This window comes from Rhipicephalus sanguineus, chromosome 6, assembly GCF_013339695.2.
Source record: "Rhipicephalus sanguineus isolate Rsan-2018 chromosome 6, BIME_Rsan_1.4, whole genome shotgun sequence".
In the NCBI taxonomy this organism is placed as follows: domain Eukaryota; kingdom Metazoa; phylum Arthropoda; class Arachnida; order Ixodida; family Ixodidae; genus Rhipicephalus; species Rhipicephalus sanguineus.
Window position 1 is genome coordinate 167,342,402 of NC_051181.1, and position 27,236 is coordinate 167,369,637.

At 47.0% G+C, this 27,236-nt stretch overlaps 2 protein-coding genes across 6 annotated transcripts in view; one reads left to right on the forward strand and one right to left on the reverse strand.

The window, feature by feature from the left end:
• The window catches only part of LOC119397020 (protein DENND6B), a 96,848-nt gene extending 83,715 nt beyond the window's left edge, over positions 1 to 13,133 (forward strand). For both annotated transcript variants that reach the window (XM_037664441.2, XM_037664439.2), the window contains 2 exons: positions 9,540 to 9,614; positions 12,987 to 13,133. In XM_037664441.2, the coding sequence (XP_037520369.1) occupies positions 9,540 to 9,614; positions 12,987 to 13,112 (201 nt within the window). In that variant the 3' untranslated portion in view covers positions 13,113 to 13,133. The remainder of the gene's footprint in view (positions 1 to 9,539; positions 9,615 to 12,986) is intronic.
• Positions 13,134 to 13,228: 95 nt separating this feature from the next.
• LOC119397019 (putative RNA-binding protein 15B) lies at positions 13,229 to 16,179 on the reverse strand. 4 transcript variants are annotated; one of them, XM_037664438.2, is made up of 2 exons: positions 16,041 to 16,179; positions 13,229 to 15,187 (listed from the first exon to the last, which is right to left on the reverse strand). In XM_037664438.2, exon 2 carries the CDS (start codon positions 15,126 to 15,128, stop codon positions 13,296 to 13,298), a length of 1,833 nt encoding a protein of 610 aa, XP_037520366.1. In that variant the 5' UTR covers positions 15,129 to 15,187; positions 16,041 to 16,179; the 3' UTR covers positions 13,229 to 13,295. The 4 variants fall into 4 exon arrangements, with proteins under 4 accessions (XP_037520366.1, XP_049273257.1, XP_037520365.1 ...); XM_049417300.1 differs by lacking the exon at positions 16,041 to 16,179 and adding an exon at positions 15,883 to 16,013; XM_037664437.2 differs by lacking the exon at positions 16,041 to 16,179 and adding an exon at positions 15,730 to 16,013.
• Positions 16,180 to 27,236: the final 11,057 nt, after the last annotated feature.

Here is a 27,236-nt window from a genome sequence, read left to right on the forward strand (position 1 = left end):
ACAAAGATGTGGCGTCTGCAACTGTTTTCTTTAGAAGGTTTTTATTTTTATTAGCAGCAGGCAGCTGGCTTCCTATGTATTGTCCAGAAATAAACTTTATTGTATTGATTTGACTAAGTATGTGGTACAAATATTTTTCAACATTGACTAGCTACTTTTTAATACAATCAGATTCGAAATCAGCAATAAAAAAAATAGGCACTTTTGGTTGGAAAATTTTCAAAAAAAAAATAAAGCACTTAAGGGGTTAAGGATTGTGCCTCTCATCTGAATTGTGTCTTGCCGTGTGCCCTTTCTGTTGACACGTATTCAGAGCTGTACTTTTGCTGATATGCATAATTTAATTGCAGTGGGCCTTTACTGTTACACCTCACTGTACATTCATGTTGTGTGGCGTTATTTTTCAGCTGCAGCCTATGAGAGTTGCGTAACAGTAACTTTCACTCACAAGTATACATTTAAAACTAAACATATTCGACAGCAATCTGTCTGGCTGGTAGAAATTATATATAAAAAAAGACAAAACATGGCTGGAGAGTTCTTTTATTCTTACAAGTGTACATGTATTGGAAGGTCTGTGAGTTGTCAAAGGCAGCCCTTTTTTTGGTGCTACCTTGACTAATAGCACATTGACCACAGCTGCATATTTCAATGTTTTGTCCATGGATACTTCGGCAGTAACAATATTTTCTGTGCAATCCTCTACTTCTGAAGTCTTACCTGGCACTGTTTGCTTTGACAAGAAGCCTTTCACGATCTGCGCTCTCAACATATTTGTACCTCTTGCTTCTGGCTATTTCATTTATGTGACTCGCTGTCACGCTTTGAGCTTGAGCAGTAAGTGACAAGCATAAAATATCGTGAACTAAATTGGCGAGTGATTGCATGAAATGACACTGATCAGCGTAAATGAGAACATTTCACTATTGAGGCCAGCATTCCCATTAAACTATCTGCAACTGTTTGTTCAGCCAATTTGCTTGCGCCCTCAAAGTATCTTAACTAGGCTTGCGTGAATAGTAAATTTTAGGTCCAAAGCGAATTCGAAGCGAATAGTGATTTCATCGAATAATTTCTAATCGAATTTGAATAGTGTATGTCACATATTATAAAGAAAAATGAGCATATTTGTCATGACCCAACAAACCTGCACAATATGTTTTAAAATTGAAACAAGGCATTTGCAAATGTCATTCTTTCTGGTGCAAAGGGAAGTGGAAACAACTTTCAACAGCTGCAGGATTTGACTTTTGGTAACCTGTAAAGTACGTTAAGTTCTAAAATTTACTATACTGCAAATTTATATAGCATATAAGCCAGTATGGCCATCTTTTAAACTTAAAAAATGATGAATTGATGTGAGGGTAATGTCCATTTAACCTTGAAGTGGGGTTTCGTGGCAGTGCGGATTTCCCCTGGATAGTGCATTCACGGTATAGTACCCCTGCACTGCAGTGAAACTGCCTTTACAAGGGGTTTCATGTGGTTTGTACACTGAAACCTCGATATAACGAACACGGGTATAATGAAATATCGGTTATAACGAAGTAAGTTAGGAATAGTCTTGCAATACATAGTGTTAAGAATATACCTTTATAACCAGGGCTGGGCAAAGATACATTGAAATTGTATCGCGGTACGATACAAGATACCACAACACTGATTGTATTCGATACGATACATTGCAATTGTATCTTAAGATACTTCGATACATTACCAAATTTGTTATTATATATCTATATAATGTAGCACTAAGCGCCTGTGCACAAAAATGTTCGGTTGAGAATTTATTAACTCTGACCAGTTTTGTTTCATTCGAATTAAATGTCTGTCAGTATCTCAAAAGTTTTATATTTCTTGCTCGAGGCATATTAGTTTCATTTCGAAACGAGTTATTGGCGTTGCTTTAGCTACTTAACATGACAGCTCTGTATACGCTTCGCTGATCCTTTCACAAGAGCTTTATAAGCCTCCGCACGATGGTGCAAATGCCCTTGTGGAGTTCTACATTGGCCACAAATGTATTACGGTTTTTGCAGTACCGGATCACCGGACAGGTGTACATAAGCAAGAACGCTGGTAGCGACATTCATTGCGACGCATCGTGTTTACGTAGAGTACATAAAACTGAAGTGACATTTTTATTCACTTATCTGCTGGCGTAAAGCATTCGTTAGCGACTTACTTAGTAATGCACAATCTTTTAACAATTTTTCTTCTACGAGAGAATATGTGCAGCCCACAAACGTCTTAGACATATTGTATAGTTGCACAAAGTGCCATAGGACACCACCACTATTCACACAATATTGCCGCTTATATCTGCGAATACCTGGTGATTAGTAAGAGTAAAAGCCTTTAAGGAAGCCTAAAAAGGGAAATACAGTATATCTAAGTAAAGTTAAAAAGTGGTTCCGTATCAAGCACAGGGAATAAGTATAGAAACAAGGTGCAGGCGGTACCCCCAAGAGTTAACAATAATTGCTACGTCTTACGTCCGAAAACTGCGATATGATTATGAGAGACGCCGTGGTGGGGGGCTCTAGCAATTTCGACCACCTGGGTTTCGGAAACATACGGGCCTTTAGTATTTTGCCTCCATCGAGATGCGCCTGCCGTGACCTTTGGGTCAGCAGTCAAGCACTGTAACCACTAGTCCACCGTCGCGGGTAACCCCAATAGCTGTAACAATTAACCATTTAAGAGGTAAGACCACAGAAAGTTCAGTGCCTATGGAAAATAGCGTAAAACGGCTCGTTGGGATGCTCGTGAGGAAAACGGAGCATTTGGTATAACGATCTTTCCTGAATTCCTTTGTAATATCTTTAAGATGGCTTCTAATAGTTTACATTATTATAATGCAAACTCAATTTCGCTATTTCATTAAGTAGTAAGCAGCATTTTTGTTACTGTATACTCCAGGCACGAGCAAATCATTATATATTGGTTCTCAACATCGCCTTGACATAACAGTAAACTCAAGTGGAATATAAGTATGTAAACAACAGCAGAAATGACGCAGACAGTTAAAAGTAAGAATAAATCAGAGAGCTTACCTTGCAAGCACGTTAAAGACATATTGCAGTAAGCAGACGCGAAAAAACAACACAGACACATATGTAATGTATGGGATGGAAAAGAAGGATAGCTTAGAAAGAGCTTGTGCTAACAATCAAATTGTGATTGTAATAACTCATTGAATAAAAGAAAAAGAGAGGTATGCCAAGATAGCTTCTGTTAGCTGAATGTTTGTTCTGTTAGGTGCAGCATCGGTACCAGTGGTTCTATAGATGTTAGAATCTTATTTGCATATTAGTCAGTTTTATTGCATGTTAGTCAAACTTACATCCACGAGGTCCTTCTAATCGCCGATGTGTGAAAGCCTCGAGACGCAAAGAAACCCCATTCTTGTATTCTTCAGACTGTGGGGATTGAGGCTTGCCCGTCGCCATTGCGCGGGCTTTTCGCCTATTTCTGCCATCCTCATGTCCGATCATGTCGCTCCTCTCCTCCGCCGTCCTACGGCGCTGGGCGAGCGGGGGTGACGTTAAACCCCCTCACCCCGGCGCCGGATCTCGACGGTGGCGCCGCGTGCGAGTCTCGCGTGCTCGCGTCTCGCGAGACGTTTTGCGCGGCGGGGGAGCAGACTCTCTCTGGACCTCGTAGGGTAAGCACGCATTTTCTTTCCCGTCCGTCGGCTCCTTTGTTTGGGCTCGCTCGGACGAAGTTCGCTAACGGTGCCTTGCGCCCGCGGCGAGCGCTTACCTTACGTTGTCCTTTTCCGAACGCTAGGCTGAAGAGCGGTGCGGTGCCTTCGCGCGTGGTCATACTACGCCGAAACCGTACCTATCGAAGCCAACGCGAGCGGAGTTTGCCCTTGCTCGAGCGATCGGGCCCTGTGGTCGCAGATCGTAAGAGTACGCAGCATAGTCGCGAGGGTCCGTTTCCCTCAGCGGCGTGTCGCCGTGAGCCCTTTTGCCCGCGTAGACGTGCTCGCGGCACCCTTTGTGTTGTACTTTCGCCCGTGGCGTGGTTAAGCCTGTTTTTGCTTCTCCCGCCGCCTTTGGGAGCGGGCGTTGTACTGCGTTTTGTGGTGTTGCCGCAGGCAATAAAGTGTTCCGGATTTCGAGAGCAGTACTGTGTACTTGCCGCGCTACGCTCGGCGCCTTGTTTGTGCTCGAACGTACAGGTGCTCCCAAAGTAAAACGGAGCACGCGAGCTGTGGCCAAAAGTGGCGAAACTGCATGTCAGCGCGCTCTATCAGAAGGTGCGCTGCAGAGAGCGAGAGTGCGTTGGCATAACCGGCTGTCCCATCCCGATATTTTGATGCTCGCCTTATCGCCGAATCGAGCGAAGCCGCGCTGCTACCATCACTGCTCGTCAGGGGTGAATGTGGTGACATACTCGGTGACGCAGATAGCGCATGCCTCCGAAGATTCCGTCACGACGCGGGCAAAGAAATGCATAAAGTGTTGGAAGCGTCCCCTGACGAGCAGTGATTGTAGCAACGCCGCTTCGCTCGAGCCGGCGATAAGACGAACATCAGAATATCGGGATGGGTCAGCCGGATATGCCGACGCACTCTCGGTATCTGCAGCGCACCTTCTGATAGAGCGCGCTGGCATGCCGTTTCGCCGCGTTTGGACACAGCTCGCGTGCTCCGTTTTACTTTGGGAGCACCTGTACGTGTGCAGCGGCGCGCTAGTTCACGCGAGGCGACGGCAGACGCGGCCCTGTGGCTCGCTAAGTCCGAACCCACGCTAGTGGCCGTACTCCTGTGAGATACGTGCACACTACAAGACTTTGTGACGAAACACAACGCAAGAGAAACTTCGATAACGACACTACATCGTCATCAGAATTTGTGCGAAAGACGCCGCACGCATTTGAACACGCGGCACAGGATAGTGGCTAAGAACCAGTGTCAGGGCAATGACATAGCTAAAAAGAAAAAAAGAACACCGAAAAAACGAAAGGTCGGCTGAGCGTAGCGCGCTTGTCTTTCAATACGGCGCGAGCGCCTCCACCTGACTCTGCACCATCAATACGGACGCTCAGAGCTCATCATCACCTGCCCTCGCTGTAAAACTTTGGCGGAAAGGTAAAATAATGTCACTGCCCTTAGTTTTATTCTGGTGCTAAGTAGAAGCAGTATCAGCATGAGAAGCGAAGTTTAGCCAAGGTTTATTATTTCGCACGGTGGTGCGATCGCAGTATCTTGTATCTTAAGATACACGATACATTCTTCAATATATCGGAAATACAGATACTCGTTTTGCGAGACTTATCGCGATACAGATACAAGATACCCAAAAGAGTATCTAAGATAGCATCTAAGATACATGTATCTTCGATACTGTCCAGCACAGTTTATAACGAATTTTCGGATATAACGAAGTTATTTTCGTGTACGATGTAACTTCGTTATAATGAGGTTTGAGTGTATATTTGGTGGTTTGAGTATATATAATTTCGGATAACTTACATTCATGTCGAAGCGAATTCGAATACTGCAATATTCGTTCGAATATTCAAAGTGCTTGAATATTCGAACAAGCCTCATCTTAACCCTTTGTGGTCCGTCGTCGGGACCTGCCTCACAATGCAACACGGCAGCAGCGGTCCGTGGTCGGGCACTGCTGGACAAGTTCTCTCACAGTTGGCTCGCGTGCATATTTTCTTACTACATTATGCGCCATCTGTAAAAGAGCAAGTAAACTTCTTTTACTTGAGCAATGAGTCTCAGTTTCAGACCAGAAAGGACAGAAGGTGGCAAAAGCTTTTGGACCACAAAGGGTTAATTCCATGGAGGAAGGAAAACTCAGGAGAGGCCCTATCGTATCCCAATGCATTGCGAAAAGTGTAGCGGAAGTGACGTCAGATTTATAGGGCAAACAAAACAGCAGACGCCCTGCGGCGTGCTCTCCACGGTGGTTCGCTTCTGCTCAGATTTGTAGACCCAGCGTAAACTTAGCGCGTATTGTGCGGTTCGCACGTAGTAAAACGTTGCAAGCAGACGTTTACCAGGCTGTTCGTGCATGGCAGGCTCGAGCACTGCGTGCTGAAATTCTTCGTGGAGCGTTTTTGTGCAACCGTACAGAAAGTACCGGTACGTGCCGTAATCAAAAACATTCAGCCCCTCCATCACCGTATGTGAACTCACCTAGCAGTGACTTGCGCGTTCTGCTGGGCGTTAGATCTTTCTTTTCCTTTCTCGTAGCCCGATTTCCCGATTAGCGGTTCTTTGCTCGTGTATATGGGGTGAGTGCAACCTATAGTTGACGTAACTTCACGTCGAAAAGAAGACACCGCTGTATTGTATACGCGATCGTGCACGTAAAGTTTGTAATTCCAGTGTGCACACAACACAAGCACGCAGCGAGCGCACACCGAACAATACATACATCAGTCCGATAATAACAACAAAAGTTTATTGCCCTTTCGTTGAACGACACAGCCTCTAAAACGTACGATGCCTTCAGCGCATGTTATGTACGGCGCGTCAGACGCCACGAGTTCTGAGTTGACAGAATGAGTAACAAGCAACAGAGCGCACATCCGAGAGCTTCGCACGCAAATACCATGCCCTAGTGATCAGCAGTGAAGCGAACGTATACGTACACATGAAAAGTGACACCCGGTACTGTCCGCAGTGCATAGATTTGCACCGGGTATACGCAACAGCTGGGCATTGCGTAGCTTTCCTAAAGAACACACAGAGAGAGCAGCATGCGTGAATCGACTACACTGCTTGCACGGCGAAAAACAAGAAAACGAAGGGTGCAAAGTTTCGCGATGCGCGCATGCGCTTGCAAATGACGCATCGGAAATCGCGAAATGTTTCGCTGCTCCTTCGCGCTAGGAGGCGATGCGGGTGTTTGCGATGTGGAGGCTTCACGAATGTGACGTCAGGGCCTCTCCTTATTTTTCCTTCCTCCATGCTCTCCTTAGTATTCCTTTCTCCATGGTTAATTCAGCCAGCACTGGTGTTGCCTCCCTCTATAGGCAAAGCAATGGAGGGCTCTGGGCAGATGTGATGTATACGTGTGATCACACTCCAGGCACCCCTAATGTCCTTTCCATTCACAGTGCTCTCAACTCGGAGTTAAAATATCCCAATTGTGCGACACTGCACAACCAGGACTTATGTGCTTAGCTTTGGGCTGTGTTCAGTTCCACTTGTGACTGAACAGAGAAGCCCAAACAGCTGTACAGTATCGCTAGCATGTGGCTGATGACAACTTTCTTCAGTCCTAGTGTTTTGTTTGCTGTGTTAATTCAAGATGGAAACCAAGATAAAGCTTGCCGCACCAGTGCACATGTTCTTTTTTAACAGCTTCGCTGTGACTATGTTGGGTACGATTACTTTTCAACAACTTGTATCCTATATCGCACTATATAATGTTTACTGCATAATGTTCGTATTCCTTGTTCATTTGTATGTGTCCATACTCTTTGCTCTGTATATATGGTCTCATTTTTTTTTTTTTCAACTTTTGTGAACTGTATTAAGTTCAACCCACTCCTGCATGGGCCTGAGAAGGGCCTGCAGTATTGTGAAATAAAAAAACATAAATAATTAATGGTGCAGCCACTATCCCGAGTTGGTCACACTTGATGCATTTAACCTGTTAGCAAGTCAAATAATGCAACATTTTTTTTACACAGAATGGTATACATTGTCCTTGACTTCAATCAGAGAGATTTAATAAAAATTAGAAATGGCCCTTTTGAGAAAACTATTTCCAAACTTCGGTGTTTTTGGTAAACCACATACATTTCAGCACAATTCTAAAGTATAACTGGATGCATCATGACCACGGAAATTATTTTAAAGAAAGCTCATATATGAAAATTAATGACTACCGAGTTTTATTATTATCAGTTTAACTTGTCTGCAGCAATAAATTCCTCAAATACAGGTATTTTATGCTGCTTGCCATGTTTGTGACTTTTTTCGTGAGAGGTTCTTGTGACAATGAGAAATAAAACATTCAGAAGATTGCATTTCACTTGTTCTTTGGTGGGAATAAATACTGTGACCAAGAAGTGCTCGGTTTTGTTGCTAGCTGTGCTCAAAGTTGAAAAATTGTGAAATTGGCAGAAAAGGTGTTTTTTGTGGCCAACATTTGCATATCATTTTTCCGGCAAACAAAATTTTTTCGCAAGACTTAACTTTGAAATCATTGTTCTGGGTCTAAAACCTGCGCCTACAATAAATTTCATCAAAATCGATAATGGTGACAGGCACCTCGTGTTCGTACTTATCTGGATGCACCCAGTGGTAGTTTCTGTAAAATGCAGCTCACTGCATTCTGTCAGAGGGACAGTCCAAAATTAAGCGGTTCAGTATGTCTGCTGCCTCACATCGCTGCATGCAGTGGGTGACAGTACGTGTTGTAAAGCATCAAAGAAGTATGACCCATTAGTTTTCACTCCCACTTTATCCCTGAGAAAATCTGGTTAGTTCCCAGCGGCACAGAGGTTCGGGCATGTGCTCTGCCACCAGTCCTCTGGCACACTGTGAAGCTTTGCATGTCTCCCAGGCAACAATCATGCCATTTGGAGAAAATGGTTGTGATGGGGGTGCTGTGCATGGAGGATCATCAATTTAAATTTCGGGATGTTGGCAATCTCTTGAAGGACATCCTTCCCACGGGCCCCATTTCTGCACCACAATGAGTAGAAGGAACACTTGCGGTACTTCCGCATCAACACATACTGTATTTATACAGAATTACGCTTTAGACTAATTTTGAGAATGAATGTTGGTTTATATTTAGAACCAAGCTATAACGGCATGTTGTGGAAGCAATCCCTAGATAGGACATTGATTTTATCCCTACCCCCACTATGCAGTGTCTCCCGATGCATGAGGACATTTCACGTCGTGCAACTAGTGGTTGGTAAGACATTCAAAAGGGCGAGTGACTCAAGAAGCTCGAACGCTCTTTTGTAGCCACTACTGGTTGTAAGAGAAGCTGTTGAAGTTCGGATACGAGCGTCGTCTTGCATCTTTTCTTTTGTCTATGGCTGTCCGTAAAAACGGAGCTTGCATTATAATCTCAATCCTTTTTTTTTTTACTCGCATTATCTCCTTAGTATTGTTATAGTCATGCAAGTATTCTAGATTTAATTGTGCATATCATAGTGTTTTGATGTGGCTGCCATCACACAACAAAGGTATCTAGTCAAGCAGCCCGAGGCCAGTGTAGTGTGCAGAACTATTATTGGGTTGGTTGAATCGTGCAGGCTAAGCCAGTGATGACGCCACTGTTAGTTGCATCATTTCACTTTGTTTTCTGGCTCTTTGTGACACCATTTTAGAACAGTACTAAGTAAAGAGCAATGGCATCCATTGACCTTTAAGAATCATCTCTATCGTGTATTGCTGTTTTAGAGCATTTCCATGCAGCACACTTGCTGTTCGAGACCTTGTTGACAACCCCTGCGAAAGAAAAGGGAGAACTTATTTGGTTCGTTGCTGTGCCTGAAGAATCAGTGGCTTGTGGAATAAAACACAAGCTATTCCTCCACAGGATTTGCTTCTCTGGACGAGAGACAAGGAGGAAGTGGAAGTTGTTGATCTGGTCCTGAGGCTAAAGGATAAACTGGTGAGTGATTAGATCTCACTTCAGCCCTTACTGTCCTGTACATGTTTGTACAGCTGAATCATCAGGCAAGGATTTATATAATTCAATGTTGAACGTCTAAATAATTTCCCTTTTGGTGAGCACTGAAGCAGCTGTTGGAATTTAACAAAAACAGTTTAAAATTTCATAACTGTCTGGTAGCGCAACAGACAACACAAGTAGCACTTCTCCGATCATTCTTGCTTGCACTATCAGACAGCTATAGAATTCACCGAGTAAATGTGATAAATGTACGTTGTTAAAACGGCGCGCTTGACATCACATTACCCTGGTCTTTTGAAATATGTTTTCCTGGTTCATCGAGGTTCCGTTTAATCAAGTTCCAGTAATACTGGTGCCGTTTCCTTCATTTGGCTTCCTTACCACCACACCGCCTCTTCTAAAAGCAGCAGTGCATTTCCATTTCTACAAACATTGGACATGTCCTGCCCCATCTTCTCTGCTTTTGCAATTTCCCTAGGCACTTTCTTCAAGACTGCACATAGTGTGCACATCAAGTTCAGTGGTCGAGGCACGAGACACCAGTGACGAGCTTCCAAAACAGTGCATAATGCGCATGCAAGTCTGAGAAAAGGTGCAGTGCAAAAAAATGACACACAAGTGCCGACATTTTTTTCTTTTGCAGCAGCGCTCGTCTTGTTGTGTCTGTGTCATTTCTTGCACTGCAGTTTTTCGCAATTGCATACCAACACACCCGAACCATAAGTAAGTTGCAAATCACGAACTGTGTGTATGCCTATGAGGCGTAAATACACTTCATGTTACACAGAGACAGTAAACGTCCATAAGTCAAATGACACCTATACCTGTGTCCTGTGCCTCATGAATTAGTTCCGGTGGTGCACACCAATCAGAATATGGCAGCCAGCTTGACAGAATGTTACAATATGCATTTTCTTCTTGCACTTTTTTTAGTTTTTTATTATGAAAGGTAAAGGCCAACTCATTTTATTAGATAATAGGCTGTAGCATTGTGCCAAATGTTAGTTGATGTACTCAGAGATAAAATAATCTGTTCCAGCTTATTTTATAAATACGGGAAGAGTACTTGCCTGTAGTTTAAAATGCTGCCTTTGTGCTTTGAACTGCAGGCGAGCAAATTTTGTTAAGATGGTGAGCATATAATGCCTGTTCTTTTCATCAGACAAGATGTGTTGACCAGCAACAAGCTAAGCTAAGCTATTGCAGCTTATGCGACAAAAATTTTATGGAGAGCCAAACACTCAAAAGAATGCATCACTTGGTACGTAGTCATCAGTTGCAGTGTGTTACCATTCCTCGCACCATGATACTAGGAAGCCTAAATGCTAGGCTATTTATGCACCTTATCCTTACCACGGGTACCAATTCCTCAAAGACCATTTCAGAACCCAGTGTAGCATTGACCAGAGGCACAGCATTTTTGGAACTCTAGCTCTTCAAATGCGAAGAATGTGAGAGTTCATGCGTAGTTCCTGGTACCGCCACTTGTGCTACACTGTGGTATCTTTGCCACTGTTGTGCCGGTATCGCAGGTACCACTGCACAATAGCATCATGATGGGCCCATGAAAACAATGTTGCAAGAAAATCATGGTTCAAAAGCTAAGTGCTTTAAAAGAGCACCGGCACAAAAATCTTGTACCTTGTTCTTTCTGTTGCAATAAGTAGCTACTGACCTACCTACAATGGCTGGAAACTTTCGCTCATGTGCGCAAAAATTATTTGCAGACATTTTTATAGCATTCAGTCATAGCTTTGGTTTCAGTAAGAGGTGGGGATATGATGCTTTTTTTGTGTGTGCATGTGTAAACACACTGGCCACCGAGTGCATGGCAGAGTGCACGCAGGGAGCATGGCAGCCAACACAAACTCGTGATTATGTAATTGTTTATATTAAACCAAGTTAATGTCGATGTCACTAGATGCTTTGTTTCTGCTCAGTTATGTGGCATGCTCATTAAGATTAGTCTTAGATGTGCTCTAGGCTGTTGATATATTACAGATGATGTGCATGTGTGTTGTCCACACAGATCCAAGTTATTTTGCCTTTAAGATTTTGTGTGAGTACTCCTTTGATGCTTGGCCATCAGTTTTAGTGTAGAGTACTGCACTTTAAAACGCAGGATACAGGCTACACAGCCATACGAGAGAGATTCTCCCCTCAAACGTGATTGAGTCACTCTCTAGCGGTGTTTTTTCCATCCTTATATTCCTCAATGCACACATAGCATACATTCTTGCCTGGCTCATCCATGACATGTGAGGAACAACTTTTGTAAGCCCAACTCATTCTTAGAAGAGTAATCTGCTGCAGAAGTCTGCAATCGCTCATGTCATTCACTGGTAAGACAAGTGCCCATGAGATCAAACTGTGCTCAAGAAACTTATTCTACATTAGGTGCAATTGAGACAATCTTGCATCCACATGGATTGAACTAGCATTCCAGAAACGTCATTGTGCTTGTTTTGTGCCAAGAAAATGCTTAGTTTGAATGATAATAATATTTTAGTGGTCCACATACTGTTAGCACAATTCAAACCACCCGCCTTCGAGAACGGACTTTTGCCACGCTTGACAGCCGGCACTGCGGTGCACAGGCCAGTGAAAACGAAACTTTTGGACTAGCAGTGTGTTCAAGGGTAACGTCAAGATGTTCTTTTTTCTGTGGATCAAACTCAAATGCACAAGTAGCATTTTATTCTGTCTTGTAATGCACTGAAATGTTTTTCATCATGGATAGTTTGAGTACTTGCGATTAATTGTACTACGGGCCTCCTGCATCATCAGGCTTGTTTCAGAATGTCCCACTGGTGGTGCAAACAATGTCCTACATTTACCTCAATTGCATCTGCACATGATATTTACATTTCAAATGCTCTCAGTTCTTTCACTCTGACAAACTGTATAAAAATCATCGGTGCAGTGTTTGCTTGTTGACATGTATGTACAAAGCATTCCTCTTAAGCCACGAAGTATTTACACTTATGTCTCAGTTGACAGGAATTGCAGCAAGAGCCAGATTCTGCTTAAGCACTAGTGCTAAACTCTCATGCCAATTAATGGAATGAGCTTGCCTGTCAGAAGGGAAACTGTAAATTGCAAACAATGCAAGTCTCGGTGGCACTATGCACAAATGTTGACACGGAACGATACCAAGCGTTGCAAGTTCAACCTGGAAAGTGCACACAAGACGTGCATATAAGAAAACAAGACGGCAAGGCTGTGATGTAAAACATACACAAGCAGTAAAAAAGTAAATATCATCCAAACAACTGGAACACGCGAAGGGGGCCTTCAACCTGGCATGCTGCTTTTTTTCATAAAAATCTTAAATTGTCCTTTATGCAACAGGTGTCTGGTGAGAAGGGAAGTCTGCCCGTGACGCCACAAACCATGGCCAAGCTTCGGCGGCACGTACAAGCCATTGTCTCTGGACTTCCTGAAGACTTGCAGCAAGTGCTTGCGTCGAGTCGGTGATGCGGTTCTTGTAAATAAATAAAGACCACCACCGTGTCACTACTTACATGCTTCACCACTGTTGCATGGCACCACACTCTGCGGGGCCAAGTGCAGTGGCACAGAGAACACAACACTTTCACCACAAATGGCGGAGTTTATTTTATATGCTTAGGAGAGAAAAATGGGATGGGGGGAGGGGGGCTATTTGTCAGGGTTCGGTGCTGCAACCACCAAGATGTGGTCCTCATCCAAGCCCTTTATGTTTGGGCAGGCCCTGTGCAGCACCTTGAGGGCAAAGTCACACGGTGGAAAGGCGTACACGATGCCCTTAGGTACGGTAATGACACCTGCCGCATTCTTCTGCTTGAGGTAGCTGACCAGATTCTGGAGCACTGGGTGACTGGCCTCTTGGCTTTCGCGACCCAGAGCTACCAGGATGGAGCACAGGCCTTGCGATAACCGCCGGTCTACCTCGGCCAGCTTGCCGGCATCCAGTCGCAGCCGCTGAGTGATTCGCAGTGTCTGGTCACTGCCCAGCATGGTTATGGCTGGCTCCGCAGTGCAGAGCACCATGCGTGCGGGAAAGGCATTGCTCTTGAGTACCAGCAGCCCCTGCCACACTGTGCGCCCACATGCCAGTTCCTGCAAGGTGGTGGCACTCTGGGCCGTGCCATTCTCGCGCTGCTTCACTGACGCTGAGGAGGGGCTCGGAGGGCTTCGGGGCCGCCAGCTGCCTGGAGGTGGGGGCACAGACACGTACGATGCCTCCCAGCGCCGGTCATCGTACCTACCTGGCCAACTGGGGTCTGCATAGTCCGCCGGTGCCCGGAATGGCTCCGCAGCACCGGGGTAGGCCGCATATGCCGTGGGGTCCGGGTGGGCAAAGTCCACCCGCAGCCTTTTGTCGGCTCCTCCCAGGGGCGCACCACGCATCTGCTGACAGGCGGACGTTGCAGCGTCTATGCTGTCGAACTGGATGTAGGCGTGCGAGTCGCCCTTTACGTACTCAATCTTGCGGATAAGGCCAAATCGGTCAAACTCACGCTCGAGCACCGACATGGAGGTCCAGGAGCCCAGACCGCCCACCCAAATGCGCGTCGACGGTGTGGCTTTACCATAGCCAATCTTGCACTGGAACTTGCCGATGTATTGGCCCGACATCTCCACCTTGGCACGGTGAGCCATGTCTAGGTTGACGAACTTGATGAAGGCGTACGCATTGCCCTGCCCGGGCGGCGGCCGCTTGATGTCGATGTCCTCGACCACCCCGTAGCGCGCGAATATGCGGCGCAGGTCGGGCTCCGTGATGGGCACCTCGAGGTTGCCCACAAACAGGGTGCGCGTCGCTTTGTCGTCGTCTTCGGGGGGCACGTGGTGCAGGTAGTTCGGGAACTTTTCCTTCTTCGTCTCGTCCCGGCGGAAGCGGGGCGGGAAGGGCCGGTCGATGGGCCGCATGTCCAGCGGCGGCTGCACGGGCGGCGGCGGCGGCAGTGGCGGTGGCGGTGGCGGTGGCGGCTGCAACCGGTGGTGCTCGAGTCGCATGCGCCGAGGCACCGGGGGCGACAGGTGGTGGTAGTCGGGCTGCGGGCTCTGGCTGCGCTGCCGGTGCCGAGGCATTGGTTCCAGTTGGAGGGGCCGGTCGCAGACCGGCATGCGATGCTTGGTGTGCAGCGCAGACTTGGCATCCTCGTACGTGGCGAAGTGCAGGTAGGCGACGCGCTCGCCGCCCTCTTGGGACACCTTGATTGTGACGTTGCCGTAGCGCCGGAACGCGACGGCCAGTTCGTCGCGGACCTCGGTGTCGCTGTATTTGTTGCTGAAGTTGGTGGCTAGCAGCACCTTGTACTGCATCGTACGGCGGTACTCGTCGTACGGCGGCACCCGGTCGGCCGATGTGTCGCGCACTCGGCGCCGGTGCTCGGCGGGCGACTTGTTGCGCCGGTCGCGTCGGTCTTGGTTGCCACGAGGGCTGTCGTCGTAGCGCGCCATGGACCGCTTGCTGCTTCTGCTGGGTGAGCTCTCCTGCGTTTTCATCCCTCACGCGCACACACCACGGCCGCTGCGATCACTTCACCCCGTGTCTCAGCAGGACACTGCACAAAATCAACACACAACAAGACACCGCCATCTTGGTTGACCGACTCAACAATGGCGGCGGCACCCAAACTTCAATGACCACTGACCGAGTACACCGGGCCCTAGGACACGAAGCACTGTTAGTACTGCAGCACATTCCAAGTAACGTGCACATGCCAGGAAGAAGCGACCTTAAGGGCGTAGGCCTAGCAGTACAGTTGAAACGCGACGACCACCGCTGCATTGAACGAACGTGGGCTGTCGGATGCGCGATGCGATCACCAATTACGACATCTGTGCAACGATTAAATGCTGCTGCTGCCACGCAGTGCGTCATCTGTCGCGCAAGCACTTGAGGCGCGCGCACACAATGCCGGAAGCGGCCTGAAATTTTTCCCAAGGCACGTTTTTCCGAGAATACACGCGCGCACACACACACACACACACACAAAAACATTCTAACGAGAACAAACTGCAGTGCCCACTGAACGCACTCGGAACAAGTGTAAAAAGCAGCTCACTTAACAAAGTAGAAACAAAACAGCACGATACACACTACCACTGCTGTGCTTCCTGATGGTCGATCTGCCGGATGCGAAACCTGGACGCACACGATGGAATGCAGCCTTCGGTTCGTACGCCCCAAACCGTATTCCTGAAGCGGCGATCTAACAATCTGGCCGACTGCTGGTTAGGCTTAATTGCGCCAAACCTGCAAGAGAGACGTCGGGACAACGTTGGAGGTCAGAATGGCGGCACAGCAGCAGCACAGTGTCGGAGAGCAAACGTATTTCCCTGGCGTTGTGCCGAAATTTCCCTAGGTGCTGATGAACGCGTCGCTTGTAGAGCGGCGACACAGAATATACGTGCCTTGGTAACGATGACGGCTTCCGCACACCTTTCTGTACACACAACGCTGTATGCGTTGAATGTCGCCAAGTCGCTGAAACCCAGTGAAACCGCTGAAACCGGCTGAAACCACCGCGACAACGCTTTCACACCCGAACGTGCCCGAACCGAACGCCTCGATCGGCTCGTAAGGTATACATATATAGCTTAGCTGTGCAGATGGCGCTAGCTGCATGGAGTGCGGCACTTGGATTCAGGAAATTGCCAAGGAAATGATCTACGATAATTATTGGGGTAGTTCTCTGCCGTTTGAGGCGAGGACGGGAGTACTGCGGACCAAGACGTACCTATCCCAGGGATAGACATGTTATGTAGTGCGTGTGGAGAGGAGGATAAAACAGCTGTTCTGCAAAGGGCGCAGAAATTTTCAAAGCATTGGGGTTTAGGGACAGTGAAGGCAAATTAGACTTTAAACGGGTAGTAATAACCAGGAGGAGGTTATCTGATTGGTGGCTACAATCAAGGCAGGAGTGAAAATTAAATATTACGGCTAGGTGGCGTGAGCCGCCGCCCGATCTGAACGGTACTAGAGAGGCTAGAAGGGTTTGGCTAGTGTCGTGAGCAGACGCTTCTGTCGGCCGCCGCGGTGAAACGTGTTTTTATGACGCCGCTAGGGGCGCTGCGCTCCGGAGACGGGTTAGAGGCGAGCTGACGAGCTGGCCCCGCTGCCGCTGCCGATCATTGTTTGTTTGCTTGTGTTTGTGCTTGGTTGTGTGGAAGCGCGAGTTTTGTTCGTCTCTGCACGTGGTGAGTCAACGTACGCCCCTGTGCTGCTTTATTGTGGCTTACCTGATATGTTTCCGCCGAACATCAACTGTGACATTACCGTCATTTCTTCGTATTTTGGAGTATGCCTGCTAAGAAAGGCAGGACATGCTTCGTGCCTCTGTGCAAAGGCGGGTACAAAACGTCTGCCGAAAAAGTTCCCTGGTCCGTGCTCCGGCGGACGCTCTTCGTCGAGAAGAATGGGAAAGGAACATAAAACGAGAAGACAGAGTGCTGGACGATCATGCGTTGTGTGTTCTCGTCATTTTGACGATCGGTTTATTGTGAGGATCTTCAAGCACATCTTTAATGGAGAGCTTGTAGAGGTATCTAACGTCATCGCTCAAATGTAATTACTGATGCCCCCCTTACTCAATGCCTTTCAATGGGCCTGTAAGGCATTTTGAATAAATAAATAAATAAATAAATAAATAAATACATAAATAAATAAATAAATAAATTACAGATACTTGCTGACAGCGAATTTGAGCCAAGACAAATTAGAGAATATTTTTTGGAATTGTTAGACAATCGTTTTTGTGTAATGATCACCCCGATCCCAGAGCAGTTTTTGCTCATAGTAAACAATCTAGCGCTCTACAACTTAGCGAAACCACCTAGAAGTGGTAACTCGCCAGCAGAGATCATAAGTGCACTCTTGGGGCCATCAGACATTGGAAAACAAAAGGCAGCCCGCTTAATTGATGAACTCTTGGATGAGAGAAACCTCGCAAATGCTTCAGCTGTGCTTGAAGACAGCAGTATTTTTGACCACAAAGGCTGTGTTGAAAAGAAAAGTGACAGCCATTTAATTTTCTATGCTGTTGGCTATGTCGTCAGGAAAGCACTTAAAAGGTTCCCACGCCCCACATGTGCGTCTGCCTTAGCCATTTTGCCTCTGCAGGCAGAGACAAATGAGAATGCCTCATTGACGAGGAAATTTGACCATGGGGGCTTACTGTACCCCTCAAAACACCTTGAAGACTTGATTGCAAAGCTAGAGAACGCGTTTGCTGTGTTTTTAAGCAGAAATGAGCTGCATGCTGAAAGTATATGCTATCATTTTTAGAGTTTTTGCACGGGCATGACCACCAAAACGTTGGCTGCAGCGAGCATGGTCAAGCACTCACTATAGAAATGGTTAAGTTTTATAGTTTAACTAGGCTGCACTTCTTCACTAAAGCCATCAACAAAGAGAAGTAAGTCTACACAACGCGAGAAGCAAAAGCTGCTCAAACTGAGGCGCTAGCTGTCAGTGATCTCCGAACTGCAACAGCGAAATATTGAATTCAAAAAACGTGTCACTTTTGTGCTCTGCACCCTTCATTATACCGTTTCGTCATTGTGTCTCCGGAGCGGAACGATCATACGTTTCTAACCTGAGGGCCGAACTTTGGTACTTATTCAGCTATGCTGTTTCCCACTTACAAGACCTTTTTTTTTCTGGAAGCCTGAAGTAGCTTCCATTAAAACAGAGTAATGATAATGATAGAAATAACAAAAATCAGTAATACGCCGTTTAATATATAATAAAAGCGGGCCTATACAACTCCAACGGTAGGTTGCAAGAACTGCCAGCATCTGCTTCTAAGTCAAGTTTCAGGGGTGACCGACCGAAAATACAGCTGCCCAAGAATGCTACACAGAACATCACGACGCTCGTATTGTCCTGTCTGCATGAGCCAACGAACGATTGCGAGCACGCAGATAAATTATTCAAAAATGCGCACAGAAAACTGCTGGGTGCCGCTTGTAAGCGGGCCAAAGAGCGCGCGCCCCGCGCCAGCGGGCCGGAGCGCCACCTGTGCGCCGTCATAGCAAATGATTTCAACTGCGCCGACTCGTTCACAACACTAGTCAAACCCTTCTAGCCTCTCTAACGGTACAGCCTGCGGTGTTCGCAGTGACTATTCTGTGGTCCAGACCACAGAATAGAGTGCAGCTTTATTCTGTGGACCACACAATAAACTTGCGCGCTGTGGGCTGTGCTGAAATGTTCTGTAGCCCAAGCAGCCCACCTCTCTTGACGACGGTTTCTGCGCACCAGACCACAGAATAGAGTCCCAATCTATTCTGTGGACCAGACCACAGGGTAAACTGCAGCTTTGTTCTGTGAACTAGACCACAAAATAAAGTGCAGCTTTATTTTGTGGACCACACCAAAGAGACTTGTTAGAGCCACCCTAGACTTGTGCTGTGGACCGTGCGCACCAGACATCGCTGTAGCCCAAACAGCCCACCTCTCTTGATGACGGGTTTCTTTCACAAATTGGTAGGGTTTATTCTGTGGTCTAATTCACAGAATAAGCACTGCGCCCTCCTCTCTTGACGACAGCTTCCCTCGCGAATCGCAATATTCGCTCACAGCTTTGTGAATAAGTCCGGACCAAGGAGGCCATTTCCGGGCATAGTACGCGAGATGGAAGACGCTTATGCGTGAAAGGTTCGAAATACGAAGGCGAAGCCCACCTTTGGCATGCTTGCTGGTCTGACATGCCAAAGCAGGTAAACTTGTCGTGAATTGAAGCAGCAAAAAGAAGGCGTATAATAACAAATGACAGCGGTTCTAAAAATTTCTGGACCTGATCTATCGAAAGCGGAACACTTAAGTCACTTTCACCACAGTACATCTGTGTCATGCAAAAAGAAAATGTGCACTAAGATCTGCACGGGAGTCTCAAATTTTGAGCGATCCCCCCGATTGTGCGAACACAGCCACAGATCTCCTTAAGAACAGCGTCAACGCCACCGCGAGAAGGGAATCATAACGACAGAGGGCGACACTACTAAAATAGTCTGGCCCTGATCTCTCGCGTCAGGACACACTTTAGTCACTTTCACCGCAGTGCACTAATGTCGTGCAAAAAAAGTGCACTGAGATTGGCAAGGGGCTATTTTAGCTGTTTCTGTAAAGTTTTCAGACGTTGACGATCATACAAGTACTCGTAATTATACGGCGCATGCAAGTGTATCTAATTAAGTGACAAAGTGTGCTGTGTCCCGTGACAACTAGTAGGTTAATTCTCGCCAATCTTACTGCGCTTTTTTTTTTGCTTGACACAGGTGTACTGCGGCGAAAGTGGCTTAAGCGTTGCGTACTCGATGGATCAAGGCCAGAAAATTTTATACACGCTGTCATTTGTTATTATTGTTTTCTTGTCGCGGTGGCATTAGCGTTCTTTTACGGGTGATTTATGGCCGCGCCCATTCAGAAGGATTGCTCAAAGTTCGAGTATCCCGTGCAAATGTTTGTGCACTTTTTCACATGACACAAATGTACTGTGGTGAAAGTGACTTTAGTGTTCCGCACGCGATAGATCAGGTTCACGAAATTTTAGAACCGTTGTCATTTGTTATCATTATAGGCATTCGTTTTGCTGCTTCCGTTCACAATAACAAGTTTATCTGCGGCTGATATCAATACTGGCATATGTCAAAACATTGGAATCTTTCACGCATACGCGTCTTCAATAGCGATTCACAAAACGGCGAGCACATATTGAGATTCGCGAGAGAAGCTGTCGTCAAGGGAGCTCGAGCGTTGGCAAATCGAAGTCTTCATGGGGTGGGCTCAGTTCCTTCTGAGGGCATTAACAGCGCCTGTTCTGTGGACCAGACCACAGAATGAACCCTTGCAATTTGTGACAGAAAACCGTCGTCAAGAGAGGTGGGCTGCTTGGGCTACAGAACATTTCCGCACAGCCCACAGCGCGCAAGTTTATTGTGTGGACCACAGAATAAAGCTGCACTCTATTCTGTGGTCTGGTCCACAGAATAAAGCTGCACTCTATTCTGTGGTCTGGACCACAGAATAGTCACTGCGTACAGCGTTCTAGAAGTACAGCCTTATTATCCTTATTATGGTGTACTAGAATTGGGTAGTGTGGTAGTGTGCCGTCTTCGCGGCAATCCAATGGGAGAACGGTGGTCACCACCACAACGTTTATAAACGTTGGGTCACCACAGAGTTTCTTACAATTATTGTATGAAGCTCTATGGTGGTCACTTTTGCGATGACGCCACCAGTAGGCGCCACAATCGAACGGTGTGCCCGGCGCGCAAAATTTAAATCTGCAGTGCGATACTTACTGCAGTTTTTGAGTAAAATGGTGACATAACAAGATTGAGACAAAAGATATTGGCAATATTTAAACACTTCAACATAACTGGATGCATTATTGCAATAAATAAAGCTGCTTCTGCGTTGCCTGAGCTTGCACAATTAATATCGCAGAACAGCGACCCGGATCGTCTGCATGCTTACTGTTTTGATTGTAGAAGGCGTAAAAAAAGCACATCGCTGTTCATTCCATGCATATATACGCCTGCCTAGTCATCACACTAACTTGAAGTTACGCGACGAAACAAACGAGGATGTCAGGAAGAATGTCATCGGGTATGAGTTCCACGACCACCCCTCACTTACATGAGCCAACAGAGTAGTCGCAAGGTTTTCGATAGGAAAATTATAACGCTCAATGACGAATGCTGCTTCATTTCTTTAGATATCTTACACCTCAAATAGGCGCCAAAGCGCAGGAATGCAGCAAAATGAACCGCGATGTATTCGGGGTGTTGGATTCATTCTGTGAAAAAAAAAAAAAAAAGCCCTGAATTCCAATCAGTCTGCAAAAACTAGAACGCATGAGTCTGCCATGCACACGAAAAAACCCGCATTTCCCTGAAGGGGAGTATGAGGAAGTGCGAAGCACGGGGTGATGCTATGAGGGGGCGCGCGCGACTAAACTGCAGAGCCGAGCGAAGGAGACGGCAGCGAGAGAGCACGCGCCAGCCGACCCACGGAGGTCTGGCCTATAGTGTACTAGAATAATTTCCTAGTGACGCGTCCAGGAGGCAGGGACAATGATGATGATGAAAAACTTTATTATACATATTGCTGAATGGGTGGAGTCCCTAGTCCGGGATCCCATTGGCTTGCGCCCCGGTCCTTGCGCGGGCCACCAGGGCCTCTTGGACCCCCCGGTCCGGGCTGGACAGTGCCGCCTCCCATCCATCTCTACTGAAATCCTTAAAGAAATCTGTTTTGGATGTGTTGCACTGGCACTCCCATGCCATGTGATAAAGTGTAGCTAGATTAGTGTTGCATAGCTTGCATGTTGGTGAGGGGTACTTGTCAGGGTCGATTTTGGAAAGTATGTGTGGGTTGGGATACGATAACGTTTGTAAGCGGCGCCAGGCTACCTGTGCGGCTTTACTGAGTTGAGGATGTGGTGGAAGATATTTCCTCCGCGCAAGCCTTTGGTTTTGTAATATTTCAGCGTATGTGGTCAGGTGGGCCGTCTGATCTGGAAGGGCTGGAGTCCCTACACTGAAGTTAGAGTCCCGGGGTAAGAGAGCTCGGGCGGAGGCATGAGCTAGCTCGTTGCCTCTGACTCCACAGTGGCCAGGTATCCATATGACTTGTTTCCAGTCTCCCTCAGTACGGCCTTCTGCTGCTTGTGAAAGTATTCTGCGTGCTAGAGGACTGATTTTGCCTTTAAGGTAGTTGCGATAAGCCGTCATTGAGTCCGTAAGGACGAAGGTGGACGCTGGGTTTCTGAGCGCGAGGGCGATAGCGACCTCCTCCATGCTTGTAACATCATCCTGTATGGTAGATACGCAGTCGACACATTGCCCCTGGTTGACTACTGCCACCGTGCACTGTCCTGTGTGTGACCGGGCGGCGTCCACGAAAAAGGCGCTCTCGTCATCTGAGTATTTATCATGGGCTTTGGCTCTGGCTTTGCGCCTATCTGCATGGAATGTGGGGTGCATATTCCGAGGAAGAGGCTTGATGATGATGCCTGTCCGCCATGCCTCCGGCAGCCTATGTTTGTTTCTAACATGCGTTGGTGGTGTGATGTTCAGTTTAGAAAGCACCGCCATGCCAGTTCTGGAGAGGGCTAGTCTGATTATTTGATTGTCGAGATGGGCTTTGAATAGCTCTGCTGCGGTGTTGTGAATTCCCAGTTGTTGGAGTCGTTCTGTAGACGTCCATCTAGGGAGGTTCAGTGCCTTTTTGAGGGTATCGCGCAATATGGTGTCGATCTTTTGTTCATATGTCCTGGATATTTGTAGGTAGGGATAGCTGTATGTTACAAGGCTGACTACAAAAGCTTGAAAGAGGCGTAGGAGGTCGTGTTCCTTCAGCCCTCTGTGCTTATTGGCAATCCGGCTAATCATGCGGGAAATTTGGAGGCACCTGTTCCTAAGTTTCTGTATTGGGATCCCGTTGTTTCCCTTGTTGCTAAAGTATGCTCCTAGGATTCTGATGTTTCTGACTTCCTGAACGTAGGTGTCCTCTATCTTGATTTTGAGATGTGTGGTTTTCGAATATCTGTGCCGGAAGACAAGCAGTTCTGACTTAGACGGGGAGCATTCAAGGCCCGCTGCGTTACCGATTAACTGGACTGTCGAGGCTGCTTTTTGGAGGTTGGTCTCTATGAGTTGTAGTGGGCCCTTAGACCATATGGTGACATCATCTGCGTACAGTGCGTGGTGGATTCCCGGAATTTGTTGTAAGGCATGCGGCAGTTTAAGAAGGGCAATATTAAATAAGAGTGGGGATATCACTGCGCCTTGGGGGGTGCCGCGGTTACCCATGGTGATAGGTTGTGAAGATAGATCACCTATATGTATTGTGGCCGTTCGTCCTTCTAAGAAAGCCTTGACGTATGCATAGGCTGATTGAAGCAAACGCCAGTAGACGCCACTGGTGGCGTTGCTGCGCTTTTTTTCTAGTCGCGGAGCCAGTTCGCGCCGGTTTGGGCCGGTTCAGACGCGCTTTGCAGCTGCTTGCCTCGTGCGCGTCCCCTGCGACGCTACGTTCAACGTCGTAGTTCTTGTGAAAAAAAAAAAAATGGTGGATGACTTTTTTTTTCTCCGGACGCTTACATGTGGGATGCTTCCATGTAGTACGTCTCATTGCTTGCCGTAAAATGAGGTAAGGAAACGCCGGAATAATCTTGTTTAGCTGCGTTTCTGTAACCGAGAATAAATCACGAAAAGTCTACCACCATCAATATGCGTCCGTCGAGGCCGTTATTTCATCGTACGCCTTCTGGCATAGCAACGCAGCGTAGACGTTGCTGAGCACTTTTGTGTAGTTTGCGATGAGCATGCGATTTAAATGTTGCGCTAGACATTGCGCAATAGAAGCAAAAAATGCAGAGTTACTCATATGATGGGTTTGTGCAAATGCAAATGGATGATAAAAAAATGCGAATAGATACTGCTGCAGGCGATGTCCCGAACTGCAATGAATCCGCCGGTCTGCGGCATTTACGCTAGCAGACGACGTTGTCGATACCAGTATGTTGCTGTGGTTTTTCACAAAATTTCTTTACACTATACTATAGTAAATGCAGTCTTTTTGCGCAGCAATCAAAGAGTCCGGTGCTTAAGGAACGCCTATAAACGCGGAGAAGGAGAGCGTTAAACGCAGCGGGGGAGAGAGCGACCGCTCTACTAGAAAAAGGCGCAGTGGCGGCGCCTGGTGGCGTCTACACAAACGGGCACGCGCGTTCCTTCTCAGACGCGTCACTAGGAAATTATTATAGTACACTATAGCATAGAGCGCATAGAGTTTCCTAAAATTAACTAGAGGGGACTCTGGCGCTGCGATCGTTCAGCTCTAGCCACCATAGTTCAGCTACCATGGGAATGATGGGTAGTACACAAATTTGCCTAGTCTTCGTGCTTGCGGCTTCAAACGTACTTGTGGCTTTGTTTATTGCTGTGTTTTGGCGTTTGTTTCGGATAAAAGAATAGACCGTTGTGAACTTCGTGACCAGGTTTGATTTGGTGAGCCTAAAAAAGTTAAAGTGGTGAAGTGGAACTGCTGACTTTTGCTCAACTTCGTTTTGCGACATAGCGTATGCAGCCGACGCGGAGCCAAACGGAGCCGAAAGAACGAAGTTTAGACAAATTTGTGTACTACTACTACAGTGTACTAGACGGGGCAGTGAAGCGGGCGGCAGCCTCCGCGTGACTCCGGCAGCGTTGCCAGCAGCGGCGGCGCTGCGATCGACCAATCTTGAAGAGGAGCACGCGAAACGTAGCATCCACTGCGACGCTCGCATGTGCTTGGCGCGCGGTGTGTCTGTGGTTCCGATGTTTGCGCGTAAGCACTTCGCTTATTTAGTCTGTATCATCTGCTAATGACAAGAAACTGCAAGGCAGATTGGTTTTCCCACAGATGCAAACGCATTTTGGGAAAGTACTCGCCGCTTCAATAGAGCCACGCTCTTGAAAACACGGACACTTTCCATCGCAGTTGAGTCCCATTAGAACATTTTCAACCGTTTCAGCAATCAGGATCGAGTTTGTTTAGCTTACAGAACTTGAAAGCGCCGACGAATCTCTGATAGAGAGCGAGTACATTCGGATCTTGGGTAACCGCAATAGGGAAGCCGTGTGAGAGGTTAATTAAACGTAGCTAGTCGCCACAACTATGAAAGTAAAATTAAACTAAACATTTACATGGTGCGCTCGTTCTCTTTGAAATCCCTGTCAACAGCATAACATGCAAGGCCAGAAAAAAAAAATTTTAAAGATCGCGCAAATGAACAACGTCACGCAGAATCAGTTGGACTCGTTGCTGAAACAGCTATAATAAAACATTCGTGCACGAATTTGAACAGTCATATACGCCCACAGCAACAATTTATTTTAAAAAGGACACTGAAATTCACCTATAGAAATCATGCCCCAAACGCAAGGCAAGCAAGCTGAAAAAGAGGATAGCACAGCACAGATGCAGAAAGCCAAGTGGGAACTGGCAAAGCAGCCGATTTTATTTATAGTGACCGTGCAGGCTTCGGCGAGCAATTAAACGAGCTACAGCATTTCACAAAAAAAAGGACACAATGTCACGGTCTCTGTAATCTGTGAATTAATATGTGACAATGCGTCACAGAATATGAGAACACACACATGAGGCAGTAGGGCACAGAACATTGATATATGACATTGTTTTTCAAACTAATGCAATGAGAGCATTACCCTAGTAATGGGTAGAAAAACAACTGAATTACTGTACAAAAGGGAAGCCGCTTGCTTTGATTCAGCAAATCCTCACAGCTGGCAAGGTAAAGCGAAAATAAATAACAGCAGGTGAGGAAGGCAAAGACATAATGCATGTTGAGAGAGTTGCCATGCACCTAGTTTGCCTGCTTAGCTTGAGGTACTTGGCAGAATTACGTTTCCTCAGCAGATTGGACTTACTCTCTCCTTTCACAAAAAAGTGCAGTCGCATATAGTAACGTAAAACCCAAAACTGCGTGCTCTTCGCGTGAATTTCGCAGCCGACCTGCAATGGGGAAGCATGATGAATCATGTGCAACACATCCATAACACTCTCGCTATGAAGTTTGCGTCCGCTGAATAACGTTCAATAGCAAATAACGTTCCCAAACGCTTCTTCGCTCTGGGTCTACGGGCGCTTTAAATAACGAAAGCTTCGCCGTTTGTTTGCTTCGAGAGTACCCTGTGCTGCATCCAGGAGCGAAGCAATGGCTCAAGCGTTGTTTTTTAGGAGCCATTCGCACGTTATAGCATCACACATTGAGAGAAAAGCGGGAGAATCACTTCCAGACAAGCGCGTTCCAGCCAAGGAACCGGCAACAGGAGGCACCCGCCTTCAAGATTGAGCGACTGCAGCGCCGCCGCTCCGTTCGCCAGCGGCGGCGTCAGCTGCCCCTATGTGTCGGTGCCTCCGCCCGCTTCACTGCCCTTTCTAGTACACTGTACTACTACGGTCCTAAGGTAAAGTACAGTGTACTAGAATGGGGCAGTGGGCTCACTGCCGTATCCCTGCGCCGCGCCGCCGCGGCCCTCTCCGCGTCGACAGCTTGAGCGCCCGCCAGGGGCGCTGCCGCCAGTTTCTCCTGAAAACTCTTGCGGGGTGTGGAGCGCGTCCCCTTGGTCGGTGTGGGTTAGGCTGGTTACGCTGTAGTTGCGGGGGTATCAACAAACGCGGGGTTGGTGGTGGGGAGAGGGCCACCACAATGACACAAGAAGAGATCACAAAAAAGAGGAGGGAAGGGGGTCGAGCATTTTCTTTTTTTTTTTAATCTGACCCAAGTAGTTGAAGCTGTTTCCATTTGTGTGTGCCCTGCAGCGCATGTTCACGCCGTTCATTCGTTTGAAGGACCTTTGTAGGCACCCCGCGTGCCGCTTTACTGCACTTATATATGCTTGTTTTTCTGAAGGATCGGCATCTGTGTCTATCCGCAAATCGCAACTGTCTCAAAGACGGCCCGCCGCTGCATCTGGACGGGAGGGACGCGCTTTTTTACAGCCTCAGGCGGTCGTGCACATAGAGCATGCAGCGTACGTGCAGAGAAATTTCTGGGGCTGCGTTTGACAACAAAAAACAGTTGGACCCAACGA

Coding starts and splice junctions, on each gene's coding strand:
- LOC119397019 (XM_037664438.2), bottom strand. CDS start 15,128: ATGAAAACGCAGGAGAGCTCACCCAGCAGAAGCAGCAAGCGGTCCATG.